We start from the raw sequence: 22071 nt of genomic DNA, 5'->3' as shown, positions 1-22071 counted from the left end.
CTGGATTGTGTTACACCTCCTGCAGCAAAGTTCTATTCGTCTTCTAACATGGGTGATTTGCAGTGGAAAAAAAAGCTTGTTCCAGTTTAAACAAATAGCCTGTTGTATCAGTAATAAAGTGAAAGAAGTGTCCTTCATAATTTTACATCATCCAATTTGCCCAGCTAAAGTAGTGCTGGAAAGATTTAAACTAAATTTAGTCTGGTTTAGTTCAGTTCAGTTCAGTTCAGTTTAGTTTAGCTTAGTTTAGTTTAGTTTAGTTTGGTCTGGTCTGGTCTGGTCTGGTTTAGTTTAGTTTAGTTTAGTTTAGTTTAGTCTGGTTGAGTTTAATTTAGTTTAGTGTAGTGTAGTTGAATTTAGTCTGGTTTAGTTCAGTTCAGTTTAGTTTAGCTTAGTTTAGTTTAGTTTAGTTTGGTCAGGTTTGGTTTAGTTTAGTTTAGTCTGGTTGAGTTGAGTTTAGTTTAGTGTAGTGTAGTTTAATTTAGTCTGGTTTAGTTGAGTTGAGTTGAGTGTAGTGTAGTGTAGTGTAGTGTAGTGTAGTTTAGTTTAGTTTAGTCTGGTTGAGTTGAGTTTAGTTTAGTGTAGTGTAGTTTAATTTAGTCTGGTTGAGTGGAGTGGAGTGGAGTGGAGTGGAGTGTAGTGTAGTGTAGTGTAGTTTAGTTTAGTTTAGTTCAGTTCACTTGCACATACATGAAAAATACAGGAAAAATTAATCAAACGTTAAAACATTGTGCAGTAGATGTTAGAAGCCAAAAATGGTTCATGAAGATACCTCCCCTATTAAATAACAACAATCACACATACAACTATTAAGATAAAAACAAAGATTGTATAATTGAATAAGAGTTCTAGACTAAAGATGTAATTTAGATTACATATGTGCTCTTTGTAATTTCATTTATTCCTTCACTGTGATCATTCAACTTTATTTTGGACAGATATGCAAGACTTTGTAAATGGAAAATGGGCACTAATATACAGATTAACGTATGATGTTATACTTTGCGTTCTATGGGATGAATAGCAATATTACTTATTTTATTCAGCTTCTGGTCATTCTTGTTAAATTCCACATCCACAAATCCAAATGATCTGACTCCAAACCCTGCTCACGCAGTAGGCACCTAGAAGATAGAAAATATGCAGAACAAAAAAGACGTTCAATATTTAAAAGGACTCTGAAAGGACTAAATGAATGGTCTTTAACTACTTCTGGCATGATGTTTTCCCTGAATGACAACTGTTGTAAACCTCTTTGTTATAAGTGTTTTGAAGAAGAAGAAGAATAGCATTGAATTGAGAACACTGAATGACCGCCAAAATTAAATTGGCAATTTCTGTGTGGATCTTGTAAAGGCCCTTTATTATATCAAGGGCACATGGCAACAACAGGCAGAGGGGGAAAAAAAAACAAATTATTCATTTGCTCCTGAGAAAAATAAATGCTTAAAGACAAAATGTCACAGTATTAAAAATTAACAAAGATATTTAAAAAGTTCCATCAACAACTGAAAAATAATTTAATGAGGTTTTAGCTCAGTTCATCCTGGAAAACTCCTCATACCCCCAATTATCTGAAAACACTGTGTGAAATCTTTCTGTTTTGGGAAAGAGAAACAACTAACACCATCCTCCTAGAAGGTGTGACATGTATCATCCCAAAAAGCTTCATCCAGTAACCCGATGCATGCATACGGCTTCTCAGTTCATTGCAAAAACAGATGTGCAAAACAGTGTCTCCCTACATCACTCATCGAGCACAGTCTTAGCCATAAAAAGACATTTCATGCATAGTTTGTGCAACCTAAATATAGATCAACACAAGCAAGCATCCTGCTTGGTACTGTGAACATGTGTAGCATATAGAGGCAGGCTAATCAGAGTGTACAGCTAGATTCATGGCACATTGGTGCAGCATATTATGATGGTCACTGCAATAATTAGACCCACTCATCTTTATCTTATTATGTTGCTACATGCAACTGCAGTCATTGAGAGGACAGGACTGCCTTCACATGGAGATGAAATCCTTGTGTCTCTGTTTTATTTCCATGCATTGATGCAGCCACAAGAGGGAGATATTTTCCTTCTGGTCATCATGAAATGGTGGCCTCCTATTTCTGAGGTAAAGTAGGGGCATGATAGTGCCTCAGTTTAAAAACCACAGTGAGTGTTGTCCCCATGGGCAATAAATACTTTCATTTATAAAGATATGTCTAATATGTGATGCACTGCAACTTTCCTTGGGATGAATATGTTTTTATTGTATGTTATAGTTGATTCACTGCAAAAATACACCTAATGCAAATGAAAAAATTCCTAAATTCATGCACACATCTTGGATCTAACAGCAGACCTTAAAGGATTTTCTGCTAATAAATAACTTGAAGACAAACACCTGACAATCTTTACTAGAAAATCTAGTTTAAAAGGTCCAATATAAGATGCTGTTTTCAATTTAACAGCCTACATATATGCTCATCACATACAATAAGTACTCCAGACAGCAAAAAGGTGGAAGTTCAGGCGTCTTTATTTCTCAAACACGTGTAAAACTAACAGAGAAACATGACTATTTACATGCTGAACAAAGATGACATTCTAAACTGCTGGTAAACACAAGGCACCATCCAAGATCAACAATCAGTTACAAAGTCTGAGACCTGAAGTGAACGGTCGACTGTAAATGTGCAAGGGTACAGTATTCTCTTTTCCAACAGCATGTGCTTATATTACACGGACGACAGAAGAATAAAGGGAAAATAGTTTGGCAAAGTCGACGGTCGGAAAACCAACTCCTCCTGTGAATATTCTTGAGGAGAGAATCCAAGCCAAGACACCAGCATAATACATATTTAAACATTTGATTTGTTTGAGAAATCATAGCAGCAGTCTCCCTATGTGGGTTTCAATGCATATTCCATAGCTACATAGAAATAACCTCAATTGGTCTATGCAGCCAAGAATAGTCAGTCTCACTCCGTCGTACACAAACACACAGGAAAGGTGCCTTTGGTGAGATGTTTCTAAATTACATTTCCCTAAGATGATTATGCTTCTTAATACTACACAGTTTTTTACATCATCACAGAAAAGAAAATGTTTAAACCTCTAGATCTGAGTGACACTGAAATTTGTTCTAGTGCAGCAGAAGTAAACAATCTCTGATTAACTTGTTTCATACTGATCTGACCCTGCTGCAGTGATTGCGTCACTTCACCAAACACCCGCAATTTTGTACAAATAGACTGAAATAGACCTCGAGCAGTCCCCCGAGGAAAAGATTTAGAGCGTTTTTCTGCTGTCCCACTCTGTGACAGATTCCTGTGTGTCATGTGTTCATTCATTTTTTCCTGGGGCTGATAATACCTACAAAGGGAAGGCTTCACAGATTCACTTTTAACACAGGTCATATGAATACATAAAAAACAAGTAAATTAAAGGATGTCACCTACACATCTCTGTTACAATTAAAAGCAGAAAAAGAAAAGAAATCCATAACAAAATGGACACTTGAATCAGAAAAGGTAACACAAAACCAAAGTAGGTTTGGTCTCAGTTATCAAAACTCCATCTAAATCTGGACGCACACACACAGTAAGAAACAAAGTGCTTGATTCGGGGCGGATGCTTAAAACAAAATGACAACCACAACACTGCAAATTTGCGGCAAATTCCACAGAATAGAAATGATTGCATATATTTCTCAGCATCTACTCGTGATGATGTGTGTACTGAGGTCGTTTTTATTGTAACAAGAACATATTCCTTTTTACAATCCGCTCATATCCTAAAAAAGAAACATAAAAAAGAATGTGCAATTTTTTTGCTTGTATATTAGCATTACAGCGTACTAAACGTTCATGTTAGGCAACAGTATTTTGGCTGTAACATACAAAACAGAGAAAAGAGCTGACTAGAAAAGCTTTTGTAATGTTTTGTTAAGATAAAAGGTTTGCTTTGTGGAACTGGGCCTTTCATTAGATCAAAAAATGAGATTTAATTCAAAGACCTAGCTTTGTCTGTGCTCAGGAAACTGCACAAAATACATCTAAAAAAATCTGACATGTACGTGTACATGACCTGCTGTTTTGGTTTTTGCAAAATTTGAAGTATAAAAACACAGAAACACTGCAACAGATAAAATCAAAGTAAAATTAAAGTATTTTGGATATTATTCTGACTGACAGTAGCGCTCAGACGATGAGAAATTCCATCAATTGAGAATCATTATACACTGGCTACATTTTGAGGTAATTAAAATGATACATTAAGCAACTAAATTGCCTCAAAATGTGCCCAAATATTATCCAAAACATGATCATAAGCGAAAAACATGTATGTCTCGAGGACTCCTGTGCAAAATACCCTATTGTCTTCGTCCTCCTTCAAAAGCGTGGTGCTCCTCATGTGCTGAAATAAAAGCAAAAGAAGCAATTACTCACATTTTATGGTGTTAAAGGAAATATGTGATTATTAATATTCCAAGAAAATACTCACGTTTGTAAAACACTGCTTTGAAAGGGATCTGTGGAAGCAGCTCGTTGATCCTCCCTAAGATTTTCGACTCGTTAGCACAGGAGGCGTTTCCGTTCCAAACCTGAAACACATCTTCTCTGTCTCTCACGCTGACGCTGACCCCGACTACTTCATCGTCTGCAAGAACGGCAGCAGAGACTGAGATGAATACCTTTCAGACTTGCAAAATTCTGTAAATATAATGCAATTATTCATTCGCCAGATCCAAAAGCACGAGTAGGAAATGTACCTGAGGCACAATAATCACTGAACTGCTCTCCAATAGTAGCCAATAGCAGCTCCTTCCACACAGCAGACTGTAAATATGAAGACAAATTTGTTAAATAGAAAAAAATTCATGAGCAAGTAGTACATTGATATACTAATTATGTCACTTACAGTGCATTCTTTAGGGACTTTCATCTTCCAAACACCACCTTTAGCATTGCTTTCCTCCTCCCTGTGTGCAAACCAGCAGGCAATGTTACACAACCAGCTTCAAATACTACGAACACATTCATGCATTTATCTTATGTTCAAGCGTACCAGAGTGGCTTTCTTTCTCCTCTCATCAGATGATAGCTACATCTCAATGGCAGGCTGGAGACGCCGGGTATGTTGTTGTAAACTCTCCAAAAGTTCTACTCCAGTGCCGAGGTGAAGAGAGGAAACAGGTTATTTTATTGCACCATTTACCGGCACAGGGAGTGCAGACAGCTGACCTTGTTAATATTTCACATTTGTCGAGATGTAGAAAATCGCTGCCAAAGGTCTTTTCCTCATTGCTCTTAACCACACGCACGCACTCATGAACCCTTATCCAGCACAGTTGTGGTTCGTGATTTGTAAAGTGGTACTTAAGCTCTTTAACATCCTGCCGCAATCACAGTGATGCATTAAAAATAACCCTGCGATGATGTTTAGATCAGTAATCAGTTATTACACAGATTAACATGTTGATTAGCAGGTGTTTCCACGTCAACTAATTCACTTCAAAGTATTTATTAGTAAGTTATAGCACTTAATGACAGTTATTAATGCTGGCAGATCATGAGAAAAATGTGTAACGCTACTAAACCTCAGGCTGATGATGTGGTTTGACCTGAAACAACACGTGTAAGGATGCTACTGCTGTTACTGTTACTGCTACTTCTAAATCCTGTATGCTGTTTACTCTCAAGTATAAAGACAGGCTCCTGACAGACATCTTAATTAAAGTCTGGCTGGGGTCTTGGTGAAATGCGATGTGGAAATAAATCAGCATATCTTGTTTTGATTTGGAAACTTGCTGTTGAAGTGCGTCATCACATCAACTCCTAGTGTGGCAGAGTGTGCCTGCTGTAGCTGTGCTCTTCTTGCATAACAACCATAAAGCATCTTACCTGGACGGTCTCCACAGTGTAGATTTTCTTCAGGTTTGACTCGCATTCAGCTGCCGTTGTTCCTGGTAGGGATCTGGCACAAAAACAGACACATGAACATTTATTTTATTTCCTTCTTCGAAAACCAAAAGCTTGTACAGAGCCCAGGTCCTGTAACATGTCATGTAATGGATCCATTTATTGCAGTGTTACATTACTCGGACATGTTTGAGTGAGCTGGCCTCTGAGCAGACAGGTTGGGGGGGGGGGGGGGTGGTGGGGGTGATCAGATGACAAATAAGCCAGTAAACAGTAAACAACATTGACCCCATTTGAACACAGCACCCTGATTTGACTACTCTGTGGATGATGAGGCTTGTGTAACTGTCTATCAACTGTGTTCAACTCAATTATGATTGCTCCTGAAATCACTTTGACATCACAGCCAACATTCTGCTTAAAGAAATGGCAAATTTGAGCTACATAAGTTTTTATACAACAGAATAAAAGTGCTCCACTGAACAAAGGCTGCAGACACGTGAGGAGTGGCACAAATTTTTCCCCCATGCTCATAAAAAATACAAGTAAAAGCTGAGACTGAACTCAAACTGACCTCGTCTGAAGTAGGAGTTACAGTGTTCAGCCACTTATTACGCCCTTTTGTTTATTTTAAGACCTTACCAAGCACAGGACCTGCGTATGTAGGTCAGGGAGAAAACAAGTTGGCAGGAAAGCTGCACCAACACCACTAGCAGGCTGTGTTTGCTGTAATGTCATTTGTCTGTAATAAATAAAGACAGACAAGCCCTATGTCGCTGTTAAACGCACATATATAGTGTTATCTGGGCTGCAAAGGCTGATAAAGCAGGCCAGAGAGATTCGTCATCTCCCTTCTTTGTTCTCATTAAAAGGTCAGCTCCACAGAGTTCACCCACTTGACACCAGCTGGAGATTGATAATACAACAATGGACGGGTTGGATAGTTAAACAGTGTCTTACCTGTCGAGCCAGAAAGTCCAGGGAGAATGTAAAGGCAGAATGTCGTTTTCATTGTCACTTGAAATCCTTCCCAAATCTCTGTCGCTGATGTGAATGTTGTGCTCCAGCAGACCCGGGCTGGATGATGTGCTCAGCTGTAACGCAGCTACAGGGACTGCCATTGTTACCTCTGGAAAAGGCGAAGGTCTTCTTCTTATGACAACTAGCAGGTCTGTAGTCCAGATGTTCGCACTGGAGGTTGTTATCGTTATATTTATAGGTCGGTTAGGTAAAATTAACCCAGATCAGCTGCTGACTCATTGGCCGCTTCGCCGGTTTGCGCCGTCACAACAACAGAGAAACGATGACGCCCGCTGACTGCTTGCGGCATCTACAGCGCGCCGGAGCGATCCAGAAGTTTCTGTTACTGAAGTCTGCGCATACTTCAATAATAGTTTCGCTCATTTGCGCCACAACAACAAATTAAACACAATTTACTGCTGCGTATTTCGCCGCTGGGAGGGGATTCAAATGCTTTGTTGATCCCAAGTTGAACTGGAACGCATCTTCCGCAAATGCGAATACGTAATTTCAGACATGCGCAGTCGTCGCCGCCACCAGCTTTGTTGGGTTGCTACATGCTAACTGCTAACTAGCAAGTATTTCCTGCCTGTGACTGGACACAGCTATGGACATCGACGCGTTGTTGGAGGCGTTTCAAGGCAATATTTACAGTTATTCAAATACGTAATTTGTTATGAGTTAATGATGATGACATGTGTGTAGAAGCCTCCAGAAAAAATCTGTAATGTTTGCTAACTAACGTTACGTTACGTGCGTTACCTTAACTTAGCTTACTAACAACGATTAGCGTGTAGAAGAGGTACCAAGGGACAGTCTGCTCTGTCCCTGCTTGGCCTAGGTAGTTCAATGTTTATCCTATGCTAGAAAGAAGTTCGTCACATTTTATATTTTTGACCCACTTACTCGCACTGGGAGATTATGTAAACAGCTAGCTGTGTAGCATCACAATAAACATGCTAACATAGGAACTTTTACAAGAACTTTCCAGCTAGTTAACTGAAATTGGTTTTATAATGTGGTGTTTAACTTGTTTTATTTCCATGTTTTCACTTGACACAGCTGATAAATGATACTTTTAAATCATTTCATCATTGTTAGCGTACAGTCAGTGTGCCATAAGTAGCCTGACACGAAACTACATGTATTATCTTTCCAGCATTCCAGTATAATTCACAGAATACATCATTTCTCTAATGGTTATATGCCTCTAGGTGATGCAGGTACAACATTGTTTGGGTCTGTATGTGTGCTGTTTGGATAAATGTAAGTAAATATGAATAAACACATTTTTCTGCTTTTAATGTCGGCATTTACAGATTTTGAGAAGAAAGGCAAGAAAGAGACCAGTCCTGAACTAGAGCAATTCTTGTGTCATGTTGCCAAGACGGGACAGCCAATGTGAGTAGTCCTCAAGACATTAAAAACATTACACCTGCTACAGATCTTCACACACAATGAAGACACCTGCTTGGTGAACGTTTATGTCTCTCTTATCATGCTTTTTGTAATAAAGTGTCAGAAGACATTTCAATCTTTCGTGTGCATGACATGCAGACTTGCATTTCCATTATCTTCCAGGATCTCATGGTCACAGTTCAAAACATACTTCGTGTTCAAGTTGGAAAAAGTCATGGATGATTTCCACGCTTCGTCGCCGGAGCAGAGAGCACCACATAATCCCAATGTAGATTATGTTCCCTTTGAAGAGATGAAGACAAGGATCCTAAAAATAGTGGAAGGTTACAATGGGTGAGTAAAGCTAAGAATTAGTCACTTAACGAACTGCAAACAACACCATATACAAAACTAAATAATGTAATAATAATAAACTTTATTTATATAGCACTTTTTAAAACACAGTTACAAAGTGCTGTACAATAAAACTAAACACAATTAAAACAAAGAAGAAGAAGACATAACATGTTATAAGATGTCATCTAGTAAAAGATAAAATAAGGCCAAAGCTAAAATCAAGATAAGAAATGAGCATTAAAATCAATGATAGCAATAAAATAGACAGCCAGCTCAGATAAAGTCAGGATATGCTTTCCAATAGAAGTACGTTTTCAAGAGAGACTTAAACGAAGCAACATGTAAGCCTATCCATCAGTGTTTGTCTGTGACATTATTAGTTTGTCTTCTTTCATGTTATCAACTTAGTGAAAACATAACCACCAAGTAGGAGAGATATTTAGATGTGCACTAGATATGTAGAAAAAACTGAAATGTATAGGCATTTAAATCAAAATTAATCAGCTGGAATCAGATCTTGCCCAATGTGTGCTGTAATTCATTCATTTCTTTCTGCCAAAGTTGTGTAACTTCCTCCATTCATTTTCCATTGATAAAACATAGAGTAACTCAACCTCATGTTTTTCTTGTGACTCTTCTTCCTCAAAAAAACATTTTCATAAATCTTTCATACCCAAAGTAAACAAAACAAATAAATAAATTAACAAATGACATTTTCTTGGTGCATCACTCAAATCTTAACTTAGTGTTTGAACATTAACAAAACAATACTGTGCAAACTTTTTCCATTGTATAAACACTCATGATTAATAATTCATGTCCGCATTTGGGGCCAGCCGTGACTAAAATTGGCCAGCTCTGTCCAGATTGATCCAATGTTTTCTCATTCAGCCCCGGTGCTGCCAGGTTTGGCAGGTGTTGATGATGCCTGACTGTGAGTCAGCTATGTGTGGCTAATCCTAAATATATCTCTCGGTAACTTTTCCAGAATCCCGTTCACCATTCAGCGTCTGTGTGAACTCCTCACAGACCCCAAGCGCAACTATTCAGGAACAGACAAGTTTCTCATGGGTTTAGAGAAGGTGAGAACTACACTGCACTCTTGTGTATATGTGTAAAAACTGTCATGTTAAGTGTTTTCACTCAAGATAAACAAGATTGATGAATATTGTTTGAAATTTTCCATGGCTTTAAATTGAATTCTAATATATATTATTGTTCATGAATTGCAGAATGTAATGGTGGTCAGCTGTATATACCCCACATCAGAGTAAGTACATCAGCTGTTTCTGCATTATTTCTATTAAAGGGAGAATTCACACCAAAATAAGAATGCATATTTTTCCTCTCACCTGTAGTGCTATTTATCATTATAGATTGTTGTGGTGTGAGTTGCAGAGTGTTGGAGATATCGGCTGTTGAGTTGTCGACCTTCTCTCAAATATAATGGAACTAGATGGCACCAGCCTTGTGGTGCTCAAAGCACCAAAAAAAGACATTTGAAAAATTCAACAGCAGTGTCTCTTTTCAGTGAGCAGATTCATGTATGCACTATTTTCTTTCTGCCAAACTACAATCGCCAACCATGCCACTGTGCAGGAGGAAGCGTGCATCTACTCGTGGACGAGAGGCTCGTGCTGGTGATAGCGCAAGATGTAAACATTAATGGTGTCCTGCTCGGCTGAGCTGAAACATTAGGTCACTGGTGTTAGGTGAGCTAGCAGTAGATGCACACTTCCTTCTGTGCAGTGGTACAGTTGGCGGGTGTAGTTCAATAGAAAGAAAACATGAGCATGCTTACAACAAGGTGAGTGGACTAGCTTGAGTAACAGGGTCATGATTTCTGGAAAGAGCACCAAAAAAAGACATTTAAAAACTCATCTAGCATTATCACCAGCATGAGCCTCATGTCCATGAGTAGATGCACGCTTCCTTCTGCGCAGTGGCATGGTTGGCGATTGTAGTTTGTAGTTGTAGAAAGAAAATAGTTCATACATGAAATTGCTCGCAACAAGGTCTGTGGATTATCTTGATTGACTGGGTTAAGATTTCTGGAAAGAGACATTGCTGTTGAGTTGAGATTTTTTGGCGCTTTGAGCACCACAAGCTGAGTGCCATCTAGTTCTATTGTATTTGACAGAAGGTAGACATCTGTACAACCGATATCTCCAACACTCAGCAACTCACACCAAAACAATCCAGATTAATAAATAGCACTACAGGTAAGAGGAAAAAAAATGTGTATTTTGGGGTGGACTGTCCCTTTAAGCTGCTTCTAATGCACATTGAAAGCTCCCTTGAATTTGCTTATTCAGTCACACGTACAAAGTTACAATTAACAGCCAGTTGTTTTTGTGCCTTTCTACTTCTTCCGAAGGAAAAATGGGGCATCCAGTGTAAACAGAATGAATGGAGTGATGTATCCTGGTAACTCTTCTCTATATTCAGACAGGTGGGAGCCACATACTTGTCAGTGATTGACTTCCACAAATCTAAAATTGCCTCATACACCAGCAAGAAGAAAATCAAACTAGTTCAAAAGTCAAATATCTAAAAGCCAGCAAGGCTATAGCAGGAGCTGTTACATCTTGCCTGTCAGTTTGGGTCTTGGTAGTTCTGCTGATGTGCCATCATGTGATGCATCTTGCGTAAGAAGTGGTCATTTTCTCTTTTTCTGCAGTAGAAATGTAAACGGACCAGACACACCAAAACCGCTCACCAGACCAAAGCTGTCATTGTCAGCTTCGCTTTCCACCAACGGGCTCCCCGACTGCACAGTCAGTAAAGAGCCAGAGCCAACCACAGAGGAGGTGGAGGAGCACCACATCGGGTAATTGGAATAAGTATGGTACATACTGTATGTGGCACTGTGAGTGGGTGTGTAGCACACTGAGAAAGTCTACTCAGTATTTCTTATTTAAAATGAAGGACAGTGATGATATCTGTCAAGCCCTGACATTTCCCACAGGAGCAGATCTTCTCAATACCCCATCTTTAAAAGGAATATATGAGAGCTACTTATTGCTTTAATCTGTAATATGTAATTTGATAAATTGAATCTGTGTTTCTGTCATTACTGCAGCGCTTCCTCGCCATCAGAGGGTGAACTTACACCAAACAGCGGGATAAAGAACAAACACCCCGAGGAGGAAGAAGAGGAGAGCTCTGATGCTGACCAGCACGAGGTCAAGAGGCTCAAGTTCGACGAAAAGGACGAGGACGAGACAGAAAGTGAAGAAAAGGAGTCATCTTGTTGTAAAGGGTCAGAGAGCTCGCCAGAGACACCAGAGTCTTCAAAAGAATCCTGTGGTCAAGAGTACAAAAGTGGAACATCTTGTGACACACCTACTATTTCAGAGGATCATGGTAAGTGTCGCCATGCAGTAGCTTGTGTTTAACTCACACTCAGTGCATGTAACTGTGACCCAAAGTGTCAAGGTTCCAAGGTTTTTATTCTGATGTTTATCTTAAACTCACATTGCTTCAGATGTCTCAGAGTTTAATGTTGGACTACCAGAGTAAAATATATAGTGTTTAAAATCATGATTAATTCCCTCATACTGATATAGATGCTCGTTAACAAGTTTTTTCCCTCATTCCATAACCCTGATGTCTCAATTTATCTATTCAGCTATTTTGGTAGTCGATAAATCATTTTGAAGAATGCCAAATTTCTGTGGTTCCATCCTCCCAATTATCTCTGTTTTTAGTTTCCCCGGTCTTCTATGATAGTAAACTGAATATATTTAGGTTTTGGACTGTTGGTTGGGCAAAACATTTAAAGAAGTCACTGTGGGCTTTGGGAATTTGAGATTAGGGCTGTCTCTGTGAAGAAATTTCCCCTGTGGTTTATTAAGGGTGGGTCGACAGCATGATTTGTAGTTTTACCATTGCTTTTTGTCGTTTTTGCAAATTGCTTCATTTATCCCGATTTTAGTGCTTAATAAATATGCTTTATTATTAGGCTATTAGTAGGTATATTGTTGCCAATGACAAAGATGACTCGGTTTTAAAGCAAATTAAATACTTGTTCAGTGTTGAATGCAGAGCACAGAAGGGCAATGAGGCACAATAAGGCCCTCATCACACAGGACAGGTTTTAGCAGCTAAAGGGGCCTTTTTTATTGATTTTAATCGGAATGAAGCCTTTTGCATGCATGTTTTTGCATTGTGACGCGCCTCGTGTTTATGCGCTCTAGGTGCCTGGCGTTTTTCCCGGAGCACTCTGAACTCCAAGAGTTGAAAAGACTTCAACTCAAAGCAGAAAAACGCCCCGCATCTTCTCTTTTTTTCGTCATCTTTTTTCCCACTGTCCAATCAGATGATTTGACAGGCGGGTCTAATGGAGGAGAAACTGGTGGTAGCAGTTGCTGGATACCCAGAGCTAAACTGCCCCCTGAGTCATCCTAAAATATGCCTGGAAACGGCCATCATGGAGGCGAAGCTCCTGGACCAACTGGTGATGCTCCCCGTGATCCACCCTCTTTTTTTAGGGTCTCATGTACCCACACAGATCTCTGTTCCCCTGTGACCAACAAACTATTTACTGACAGTTTCTCACCCTCAACCAGAGCTACAGCAAGTACCCTCTGCCTCAACATTTTAGGAACTAGATACTAATTACTGTCAAATAAATAAATAAACGGTAGATTCATTACATTCTAGGAAGGTTAGAATAAGGAGGTGAGTCTGTGGTTGCCTGGCAACAATAAAAAGGCGCAGCAAGAGTTATTTTTTTCCACTAGTTGCATTTACTTAAACAAAGGCAAAACGATTTCTGTGTGATCAGGGCTTAAGGATTGCAGCGTTTTTTCAGCTTAGATGCTTTGGTTGTGTCTGGTTGCCATGGTACAAAATATCTGTCGAAGTAAATTTGTCAGAACAAGGTAGAGCACCTACTTGCTCTGGCCCTCGCTCTAAGTCAAGGGAAGGCTGAAGCACGCAGGGAGAGAGAACAGACCTGCTGGTCGTTGTTGTTCAGCAATGTGATGTAAATATTGTGGTATGCGCCCCTCCTCCACTGTGATTGGATGTCTGGTTAGAAAGTGACAATGATGAGTGGATGCAGCATTTTATCCAAAGTTGAATATTTTTTAACTCTTGGTAGCCAGAAAAAAAGGCAAATGTGCAGTGCTCAGCGCAGAATAGAAGCTCAGTGCCTCAACATGCTGCTGGCATTTGTAGCTGAGTCCATAAAAAAAGAAAAGGTATGAACAACAGCAGTAGGGGCGGTTGCTTGCCATCCCCTGCGGTTGACTTGTCAGTATTATTCTGTTGCAATACTGGGGTTGTCACGGCAGCCCATACACGTGATCAGCATTTTTCACTAACTTCTGACATTTTATAAACAAATGACGAATCGTGTTTTTCACAAAAATAAATGACATATTAATTAATAATGAAGATGATGATTAGTTGCAGCCCTGATGTTGTCCACTTTGGTCCTCAGAGCCCAGCAGTACTCAGACAGAACCATCTGAAAGGGAAGAAGACTCATCTGAGAGGGAGGATGTCCCGAGTCTGGAGAAGGATGCCGCTGAGGATCAACCTGAGCAGCCTGCGCCATCAGAGAAGAGTACAAGCTTTGAGCAGGAAAATGGGGAGAGCAACAGCAGCAGCAGCAGCAGCAGCGATGGAGAAGGCCCACCCAGCGAGAAGCAGGTCCCCTCTTCTAGTAGTTCACCTGACTTGTCAACAGAGGGCAACACTGACAACTCAGACAGCACTAAGACTGAAACAGAACCAGGGAAACATGACTAACTTGAAGCCCAGCCTGCCAACTGACGTTTTTTTACACTGTATGATACCACACCAAGGGTATATCTGTAGCACTGTGGACCTCTGGACTTCAGGACCAGGAGCGATGTGAACCTCAAGAATCCTCACTGGAGGATCTTTTTGTCCTCTTCAGTTTCAAGTACTCAAGTCCACACATCAGCCGGTCTTTAAACTGGAAGGAAATGATTTAAAGATTATGGAGACTCTGCTTTTTCACTGTTGACTAAAACTTTTTCTAATCTTTTTCCCCTGATTTTTATATCTGAGTGTTATCATTTAACCTTGATAACTGATGTATTCAGTAATTTCATTATCCTTATGTCATTTGGCATGTATTTCCAAAAGATAATTTCACAGACATTTCACAGTTTGAGTTGTGTTTTGGCCTAGTTTTCTGATGAATGTGCATCTCTCCAGTTGGACACACGCCATTAAGAATGTGAAGCACTTCACAGACGTCTGTTTGTGTTTTCAATTAAGCACATAGCACAAAATGTATTTCTTATTAACATGATATTGCACTTGTTTGCATTTACCCCTTGAAGGATGTGGAAAATGTCACAGTTTTGCTTTGTCACTGTATGAAGCCAATATAAACACACAGTATTGCCAGGAGCTTGTTTAGAATTTGGTTTGAAGCCATTTCTGCATCAAAATCTGTCAACAGAACACAAGGTACTTTTACACTTTCTGTATGTCATACCTGAGTTGTAAAAAATGTCCCTTTTGATAGCTTGGATTTTTACAGTACGTATCTGTAAATCAGTTTTTGTAGACTTGTAATACTCGTCCACTGCCTTCGTAAAACTGATAATCGCTGGAAGTTGAATGCTTGAGCTTGTATCATAGTATTCATGGAAAGCAATAAATGCTAAAACTCAAAGTGTGTTTCATATCTGCACAACAATGAGGGCCACGGACTGATGGGGACTGAAGGTGTCACCCATTAATAGCTATATGGGTGATTCCACACCCCACAAAAGTTTCTGAATCACCAGAATAAATGTTGGTATTGTACATTTGTATCTTACTACATAGTGGATACGCTGAAACTTTACGTTCTTACAGCACTCTGGTTGAGGTGTAGTTATGTTTAGTTACAAAACAAATGGTTTTGTTGTTTGTTGGTCTTGAAAGGAGGTTTGCAGCTTTGCAGTCATCTTGCCAATATCCCACAGCATCCACCAACCCCTTCACCTCCTGATGACACAGTCAGCTCCTATACTTGTGATCAAAACTATGCTTCTTTAGAAACGTTGATATGATACATATGAAACATCCAACTGTAATGCATCTGTGGTTTGCATAAATACACCATGCCAACATTTTCTTGTGGTTACTAGGCTGCCTCATGTCTAGAACCTAAGTTCATGACAGTACACCTCTAAAACTAAAGACCAGATTTTTGTCTTCAGCTGTTCTTTGACTTTAATGCTGCTGTAATATGCTAACACGCTTATTGTAAAGCCTGGTCTCACTCTAAAGTCATTGAAATCCGGCGTTTGGGCAGTGACTTGTGGCATCAGAAACCAACGAAAAAAGGTGTCCTTTAACGTTGGTACGATACGCAACCGGTTGCCATTATAGTTAAACGGTACCCGATCAACTTTCACCTGAGAAAGCAGTGTTCACGTCCCGTAAGATTCTAAAGCCAAACCCTGGACAAAAAAACATCAATTCACAGTGTTGTACCGACTTAGTGTCTTTATTATTAAAGAGACTGTATGTAAACGTTAAATTTCCTGTGAAAACGGAAGTGTATTTTGAAAGAAGACAATGCATGTCACAGGCAGAACTTGACACAGTGTCCCAGAACATCAACAACCAACACACGCAGGGTACCTTTCACGTTGTATCTGGACGTGGAAAGTCCATGACCAAACATCAGTATGTGACAAGGTCGGAGTGAGCCTTGGATTGCACACCATAACTTTAACATGTTAACATAGCAACATTAGCCAAACATGCTGCATTGAGCCACTTTATATTAACCTTTAGCAAGCTAAGATGCTTATGTGCACACATTAATGGTCCATACAGGATGAATTGTAATAACCTTGATCCCCCTGAATAATCATCTAGTGCCATGATGACCAAATCAAATTAACCAAAATTCATGACGTTCCCATCATCCTCAGTTGAACTTAAAGGGACAGTTCACTCCAAAATAAAAATGACATATTTTTCCTCTTACCTGTAGTGCTATTTATCAGTATAGATTGTTTTGGTGTGAGTTGCCAAGTGTTAGAGATACTGGCCGTAGAGATGTCTGCCTTCTCTCTAATATATTGTAAAGCTTCCTTTTGTGTGGTGATGCGGTTGGCAAGTGTAGTTCGGTAGAAAGAAAATAGTTCCCAAGTCAAACTGCTCACAACAAGGTCTGTGCATTATCTTCAGTATCCAGGTCATTATTCCTTTAAAGAGACATTGCTGTTGAGTGTTTGAAATGGAGTTTTTGAAGCGCCACAAGCAGAGTGCCATCTAGTTCCATTATATTGGAGAGAAGGCAGACATCTCTACTAGCGATATCGCCAACATTCAGCAATTCACACCAAAACAATCTAGACTGATAAACAGCACTACAGATAAGAGGAAAAATATGATCTTTTGATTTTGGGGTGAACTGTCCCTTTAATATTTGGTGCTAAGTGACAATGTCTGCATGCGAACAGGCTAAACCGACATGGCTGGTGAAGGTCTTGACTAGAACTGCCCTGGGCACAGGAATACAACTTATGTAAGACGACTGGATGAAGGAAAATGTGGGTGGGATTTAAATATGTCTTGTACAGGAACAGGAGGAGTGAATCATTCTAATCGTGAGGATAACATCCAGTGACACCTTGACCCTGGCCTTGACATTTCTAAGCTATGATTATCACTATCCCTGTCATCAGCACCGGGAGGTATTGGGCCAAGCCAAGCATTCACCTGTAAACAACAGCTACGGTTTATCACCAACAGCAACACTCTTATTCTGCTAAAAAACACAAGCAGTTATTTCCAAATTTCCTTCAACCACTCTGCAGCCTGATACTTAAACAAGACCAGAAGCTTGCTATATGTTTCCACCCATTAACCAAAAATATTTTCATTGCCGTCTGAAGATGTAATGTCCATCATTAGTGAATTTAGCCGCAACACATTTATTATAGGCTTCAGAGAGACTGAAGCAGGCATGTAAACAGTAATCAGGGTGGCAGTAAATAACATGGCTTGTGAAGGTCAGAGCTGCCAGGGATAACTAAACACTTTGCCTGTGTGAATCATCAGACTGGTTAGGAACTTCCAGGGAAAGATTACTTAATGGAGCACACCAGCGATTTAGCTTTCCACTTGCATGAAGTTTGTGGACTCGGAAGGAACAGATTGACGAACAAGTGTCAAAGTCTGAGCAGCAGTGCCTGAGATATCCTGATTTTTATTGGATAGAATGGGCGAGACTGTTCTGGAAATGCTGGATCCTACATTTCCCACAGTGCAACTAATAGCATTAGACCCTCCCTGATTGTAACTTTGTAATCACTTAACTGCTAATCCTGAGTTTACCTGAGCATATTTTACCTTTGCACACACTTTCTTACATTGTTAATAGAAAGTCAATTAGAGGCACTTTAAACCTGTTAGTCGGGAGTGTGTTCCTTCAAAGCGAACATACAGATGTACTTTCTAGGATAGGTAGAGGCAGGACTACAAGGAAATCCTCTCACAATCTGTTGGTGAGCTAATTGATTTTGACAAGTGTCCATTTCTAATCCCTTATCATGTGATCCATAACAGCCTTTGTCTCATCCCGACTCTCAGATGAGATTTGCCACAATAGAGAGCACAATAACCATCCGGCCTGTATGGACCTTTATGCCATTTTAATCGATTTGATTTTTGCTGATCTGCACAAATTTTGTCACAGCAACTGGTTCGATAACCGAGGATTGATTGAATTCTGAATTCTGTAATGTAGAGAGTCACTAAGGTCAAATAGTTTCATGTAATGTAAGAAATAATTTTAGTCTTTACTAAGTTAAAGAAGGATTTTCCACGATGGGTCAACGCCTGAGTGAGGACTGCGACCCAGACAAGGAAATTGATGTGGCAGAGCTGCAGGAATGGTACAAAAAATTTGTGGTGGAGTGCCCCAGTGGAACTCTCTTCATGCACGAGTTCAAGGGGTTTTTCGGCGTTACTGAAAACAAGGAGGCCGCGGATTACATTGAGAATATGTTTCGAGCCTTTGACAAGAACGGAGTAAGTGATAACTTCTGTTGTGTCATTTGTCTCATTTTAGTATTGACACTAGCCTTGCCACAGTAATTGTGAGGATTTTTGTGATTGGAAGTATTTGTGACAGCTGCTGTTGTTGTATATTTAGATTGACAAGAATTAGCTGATCTACAGAAAATTAATCTGTAACAATTTTGATGGTTGATTAATTGGGTAAGAAAGGCTACAACCATTCATTCTCTGGAGTACGTGGCAGCCTTGAGCTTAGTCCTGAGGGGTAAACTGGAACACTAGCTTAAATGGATGTTCATGATAATGGGGGCGGATTCATTGATAAAACAGAGCTTCTTGAAATTGTGGAGGTAGTATTTTCGATCATGCCGCACAGGCCGTAAATGTAAAGGTTTCAGCTTCTGAAATGTGAATATTGCTGGATTTTCCTCTTTATCTAATTATACAGAATATCTTATCTGAATATCATCACAAAAAAAGCTATTTGAATATGTCAGTTTTTTGCCAGGAAATTGGAAATTAAAATGGTCATTTTGCAACATTTTCTAGCACACTGTAGTCTCAACCAGTGGTTCCCAACCTTTTTTCTTAAAGGACCCCTTTAATATTATTGAGTAAACTAACAACCCCTGACTAAGTGACATATTTAGTAATTATTTCATATTAAATGCATAACAATAACAGTACAGCAGTAATAAACTGCACATTAACCCAAAGAGTGAACGCAGTAACTAATTTTGAGCAGATTATTTCCTGTCAGTATTGATCTATGAGTTTTCCTGATATTATTTTTATACAATTCTCTCTCTATTACGTATTTTTTAACAATCACACATACATAGATTGTAATCTTCTGTTTTTATAAAGTCAGTTTTTTCTTCTCCCTGACGACCATTATTCTGTTAGCTCATTGTCTTAATTCGTACTTTTCCAGTAACTTTTCTTTTTATTTAAGAAACAAAAAACATGAGGTCCTCATGGTGTTACAAGGTCAAATCCCTGTACATTTTTCACTTACATCCAGGCATACAGTGTCACACCTTTTTCAATGGCGTTTATACACAATCCATTTCTCCCAGTATTTTGTACATTTTTCCATCTCAAGTCTCAAAATAAAAGTCTTTCCATACTGTATATTTCATTTATAATCCCCAGCCACTGAGACAGTGTTGGAGGATCAACTTGCGACCATTTGCAAGTTATGGCTTTCCTGCTACTTGCCAAAAGTATCTTTAATGAATACTTATCTTTGTGTGGGACAGTTTCAGGTATTTTTCCTAAGTGACAAATGAATAGACTAAATCCGTCCCAATTAATTATGTAATTTTCTGATGCAGGACGAGGCTGTTAAGCAGAGAGTGAGGACTCTGAGTATAGTTTGTAAGAAAGATTAAGTTTAAATGTTGAATAATAATCTTGTTTCTTCATATAACTGAATGAAATGCTGAAATAAAGGCCTACTGTATGTGTATATATATTTAAACTTTTCTTTCACCCCTTAAATTCAAGAAGGCCTTGCGACCCCCCTGTGAAGCTTTGGTGACCCATAGTAGGGGTCAGGACCCCAAGATTGGGAACCAGTGGTCAAAACAATTAATTGAGAAGATAATTGTCAGATAAATTAATACTGAAAATATCCCTTAGTTGCAGCCTGACACATTTTTTCTGTCATCTTTTTTCCTGTCAGAGTAAAGAAACATTTTGCTTCATAGCATCTTAACTCTCTCTTCATGTGCACAGGACAACACCATTGATTTCCTGGAGTACGTGGCAGCCTTGAACTTAGTCCTGAGGGGCAAACTGGAGCATAAGCTTAAATGGACATTCAAAATGTATGATAAAGATGGAAGCGGATGCATCGATAAAACTGAGCTTCTTGAAATCGTGGAGGTAATATTTACGATGATGTGCGAGTATCGATTTGTAAAGTCTTCCTAACATTTTAGAGAACGTTTCGAGATAAATCAGTGGGCCGTAATGAGATGTAGTCAGTGTAGGAGTCGTTGTTAACTTACTTTCCTGTCACTCTCTTCCAGTCTATTTATCGACTGAAGAAAGCCTGCCACGGAGAGCTGGATGAAGAATGCCATCTGCTGACCCCAGACCAAGTGGTCGACCGGATATTTGAGCTGGTTGATGAGAATGGAGATGGTGAGTGTTTGTCACAGCTTTCTGACAGCTTAAAATGCTTCATGAATGATTCAAGAGGTCTGTGTCAGGCTGCTGTAATGGCTGTGTGGGGTGCTAATGTAGAAGTGTACATGTGTGTGTTGTTGCGTGTGCATGTTAAAAAGGGAAGGTGTGACTCAGCTGCACAAAGGTCCGCTCTTTATCAAAATGATGAATACAGGATTGGAGAAATGTGTGGTAAAATGATGGCTGCCCCTCGTCACTTAGGGGAGCTCTCACTGGATGAGTTCATTGACGGAGCACGGAGGGACAAGTGGGTGATGAAGATGCTGCACATGGACGTCAATCCCGGGGACTGGATCAACGAGCGAAGACGCAGCTCTGACTCCTGAGGCTCGAACACGGACTGCCAATCTGTCACGTACACACATCCTTCATGTGTGGCCAATCATGTTCTGATTTTGTATTGCAGTTTCTATGTATATAAAAGACAACACCATAGTCTCCTGTCGTTGGTCTGTCTGCATTAGGTTCAACACTCAACAGTAGTTTTGACTTATAGGCACTACAGTCTTGTAGGTCTGTTATAATGTCTGTATTTCATAGATGCTGCAGACATAAGGTGCTTACTTACTTTCTTTTTTTTTCTTTGTGCCACTGACTGTGATTCAATAAACATAATTAAAGGACTGAGGCTGACTGACAGGTTTTTCATTCACTAATGGTTTTGTTGCACCTGTTATCTAGTTATCGTGGTACAGGGTTGTGGGGGGAGCTGGGGCCAGACTATCACAGGGCTGACACATAGAGACAGACAACCATTCATGCTCACATACATTCACACCTACAGCCAATTTAGAGTCACCAATTAACCTGCATGTCTTTGGACTGTGGGAGGAAGCTGGAGTACCTGGAGACAACCCACGCTGACACGAGGAGAACATGCAAACCCTGCACAAAAGGCCCATCATAGCTTGGCCCAACTTGAACCTGTAGAGAGATCTAATAGAACTAAGAAAATAAACACACTTGTGAGGGTTTTCAGGGTTCATATATATAAAAATAAACACACTTGTGAGGGTTTTCAGGGTTCATATATATATATATATATATATATATATATATCCCAAAGGTGCTCTATTGGATTGAGATCTGGTGACTGTGGAGGCCATTGGAGTACAGTGAACTCATTGTCATGTTCAAGAAACCAGTTTGAGATGATTTGAGCTTTGTGACA

General features: G+C 39.6%; 3 protein-coding genes across 7 annotated transcripts; 2 read left to right on the top strand and 1 right to left on the bottom strand.

Annotated features, from left to right (window-relative positions):
* Positions 1-2515: 2515 nt before the first annotated feature.
* On the bottom strand, positions 2516-7398 carry LOC126402913 (eukaryotic translation initiation factor 4E type 3-like). Of its 2 annotated transcripts, none has more exons than XM_050065264.1 (7): positions 6879-7398; positions 5901-5973; positions 5065-5159; positions 4918-4978; positions 4769-4835; positions 4501-4656; positions 2516-4413 (listed from the first exon to the last, which is right to left on the bottom strand). In XM_050065264.1, exons 1-7 carry the CDS (start codon positions 7037-7039, stop codon positions 4370-4372), a joined length of 657 nt encoding a protein of 218 aa, XP_049921221.1. In that variant the 5' UTR covers positions 7040-7398; the 3' UTR covers positions 2516-4369. The 2 variants fall into 2 exon arrangements, with proteins under 2 accessions (XP_049921221.1, XP_049921222.1); XM_050065265.1 differs by having other exon boundaries at positions 5065-5162; positions 6879-6936.
* A 51-nt stretch (positions 7399-7449) lies between these two features.
* LOC126402912 (serine/threonine-protein phosphatase 4 regulatory subunit 2-A-like) lies at positions 7450-15354 on the top strand. Of its 4 annotated transcripts, none has more exons than XM_050065260.1 (9): positions 7450-7579; positions 8258-8339; positions 8520-8690; positions 9682-9775; positions 9926-9963; positions 11071-11145; positions 11377-11523; positions 11776-12059; positions 14143-15354. In XM_050065260.1, exons 1-9 carry the CDS (start codon positions 7546-7548, stop codon positions 14451-14453), a joined length of 1236 nt encoding a protein of 411 aa, XP_049921217.1. In that variant the 5' UTR covers positions 7450-7545; the 3' UTR covers positions 14454-15354. The 4 variants fall into 4 exon arrangements, with proteins under 4 accessions (XP_049921217.1, XP_049921216.1, XP_049921219.1 ...); XM_050065259.1 differs by having other exon boundaries at positions 11374-11523; XM_050065262.1 differs by lacking the exon at positions 11071-11145.
* A 2908-nt stretch (positions 15355-18262) lies between these two features.
* Positions 18263-21524, top strand: guca1b (guanylate cyclase activator 1B). Its single transcript, XM_050065173.1, has 4 exons — positions 18263-18716; positions 20445-20594; positions 20741-20855; positions 21102-21524. Exons 1-4 carry the CDS (start codon positions 18513-18515, stop codon positions 21224-21226), a joined length of 594 nt encoding a protein of 197 aa, XP_049921130.1. The 5' UTR covers positions 18263-18512; the 3' UTR covers positions 21227-21524.
* The last annotated feature ends 547 nt before the right edge of the window (positions 21525-22071 follow it).

This window comes from Epinephelus moara, chromosome 16, assembly GCF_006386435.1.
Source record: "Epinephelus moara isolate mb chromosome 16, YSFRI_EMoa_1.0, whole genome shotgun sequence".
Classification (NCBI taxonomy): domain Eukaryota; kingdom Metazoa; phylum Chordata; class Actinopteri; order Perciformes; family Serranidae; genus Epinephelus; species Epinephelus moara.
This window is presented reverse-complemented; position numbering and strand designations above follow the sequence as displayed.

Excerpts from the sequence above, each read along its gene's own strand:
- LOC126402913 (XM_050065264.1), bottom strand. The coding sequence starts at position 7,039 with ATGGCAGTCCCTGTAGCTGCGTTACAGCTGAGCACATCATCCAGCCCG. Across the intron at positions 5,974-6,878 it reads TGGACTTTCTGGCTCGACAG|ATCCCTACCAGGAACAACGG; the intron begins GTAAGACACTGT and ends TTTTTGTGCCAG. Across the intron at positions 4,657-4,768 it reads CAGTGATTATTGTGCCTCAG|ACGATGAAGTAGTCGGGGTC; the intron begins GTACATTTCCTA and ends CCGTTCTTGCAG.
- guca1b (XM_050065173.1), top strand. The coding sequence starts at position 18,513 with ATGGGTCAACGCCTGAGTGAGGACTGCGACCCAGACAAGGAAATTGAT. Across the intron at positions 20,595-20,740 it reads AGCTTCTTGAAATCGTGGAG|TCTATTTATCGACTGAAGAA; the intron begins GTAATATTTACG and ends ACTCTCTTCCAG. Across the intron at positions 20,856-21,101 it reads GGTTGATGAGAATGGAGATG|GGGAGCTCTCACTGGATGAG; the intron begins GTGAGTGTTTGT and ends CTCGTCACTTAG.
- LOC126402912 (XM_050065259.1), top strand. The coding sequence starts at position 7,546 with ATGGACATCGACGCGTTGTTGGAGGCGTTTCAAG. Across the intron at positions 8,691-9,681 it reads ATAGTGGAAGGTTACAATGG|AATCCCGTTCACCATTCAGC; the intron begins GTGAGTAAAGCT and ends TAACTTTTCCAG. Across the intron at positions 12,060-14,142 it reads TACTATTTCAGAGGATCATG|AGCCCAGCAGTACTCAGACA; the intron begins GTAAGTGTCGCC and ends TTTGGTCCTCAG.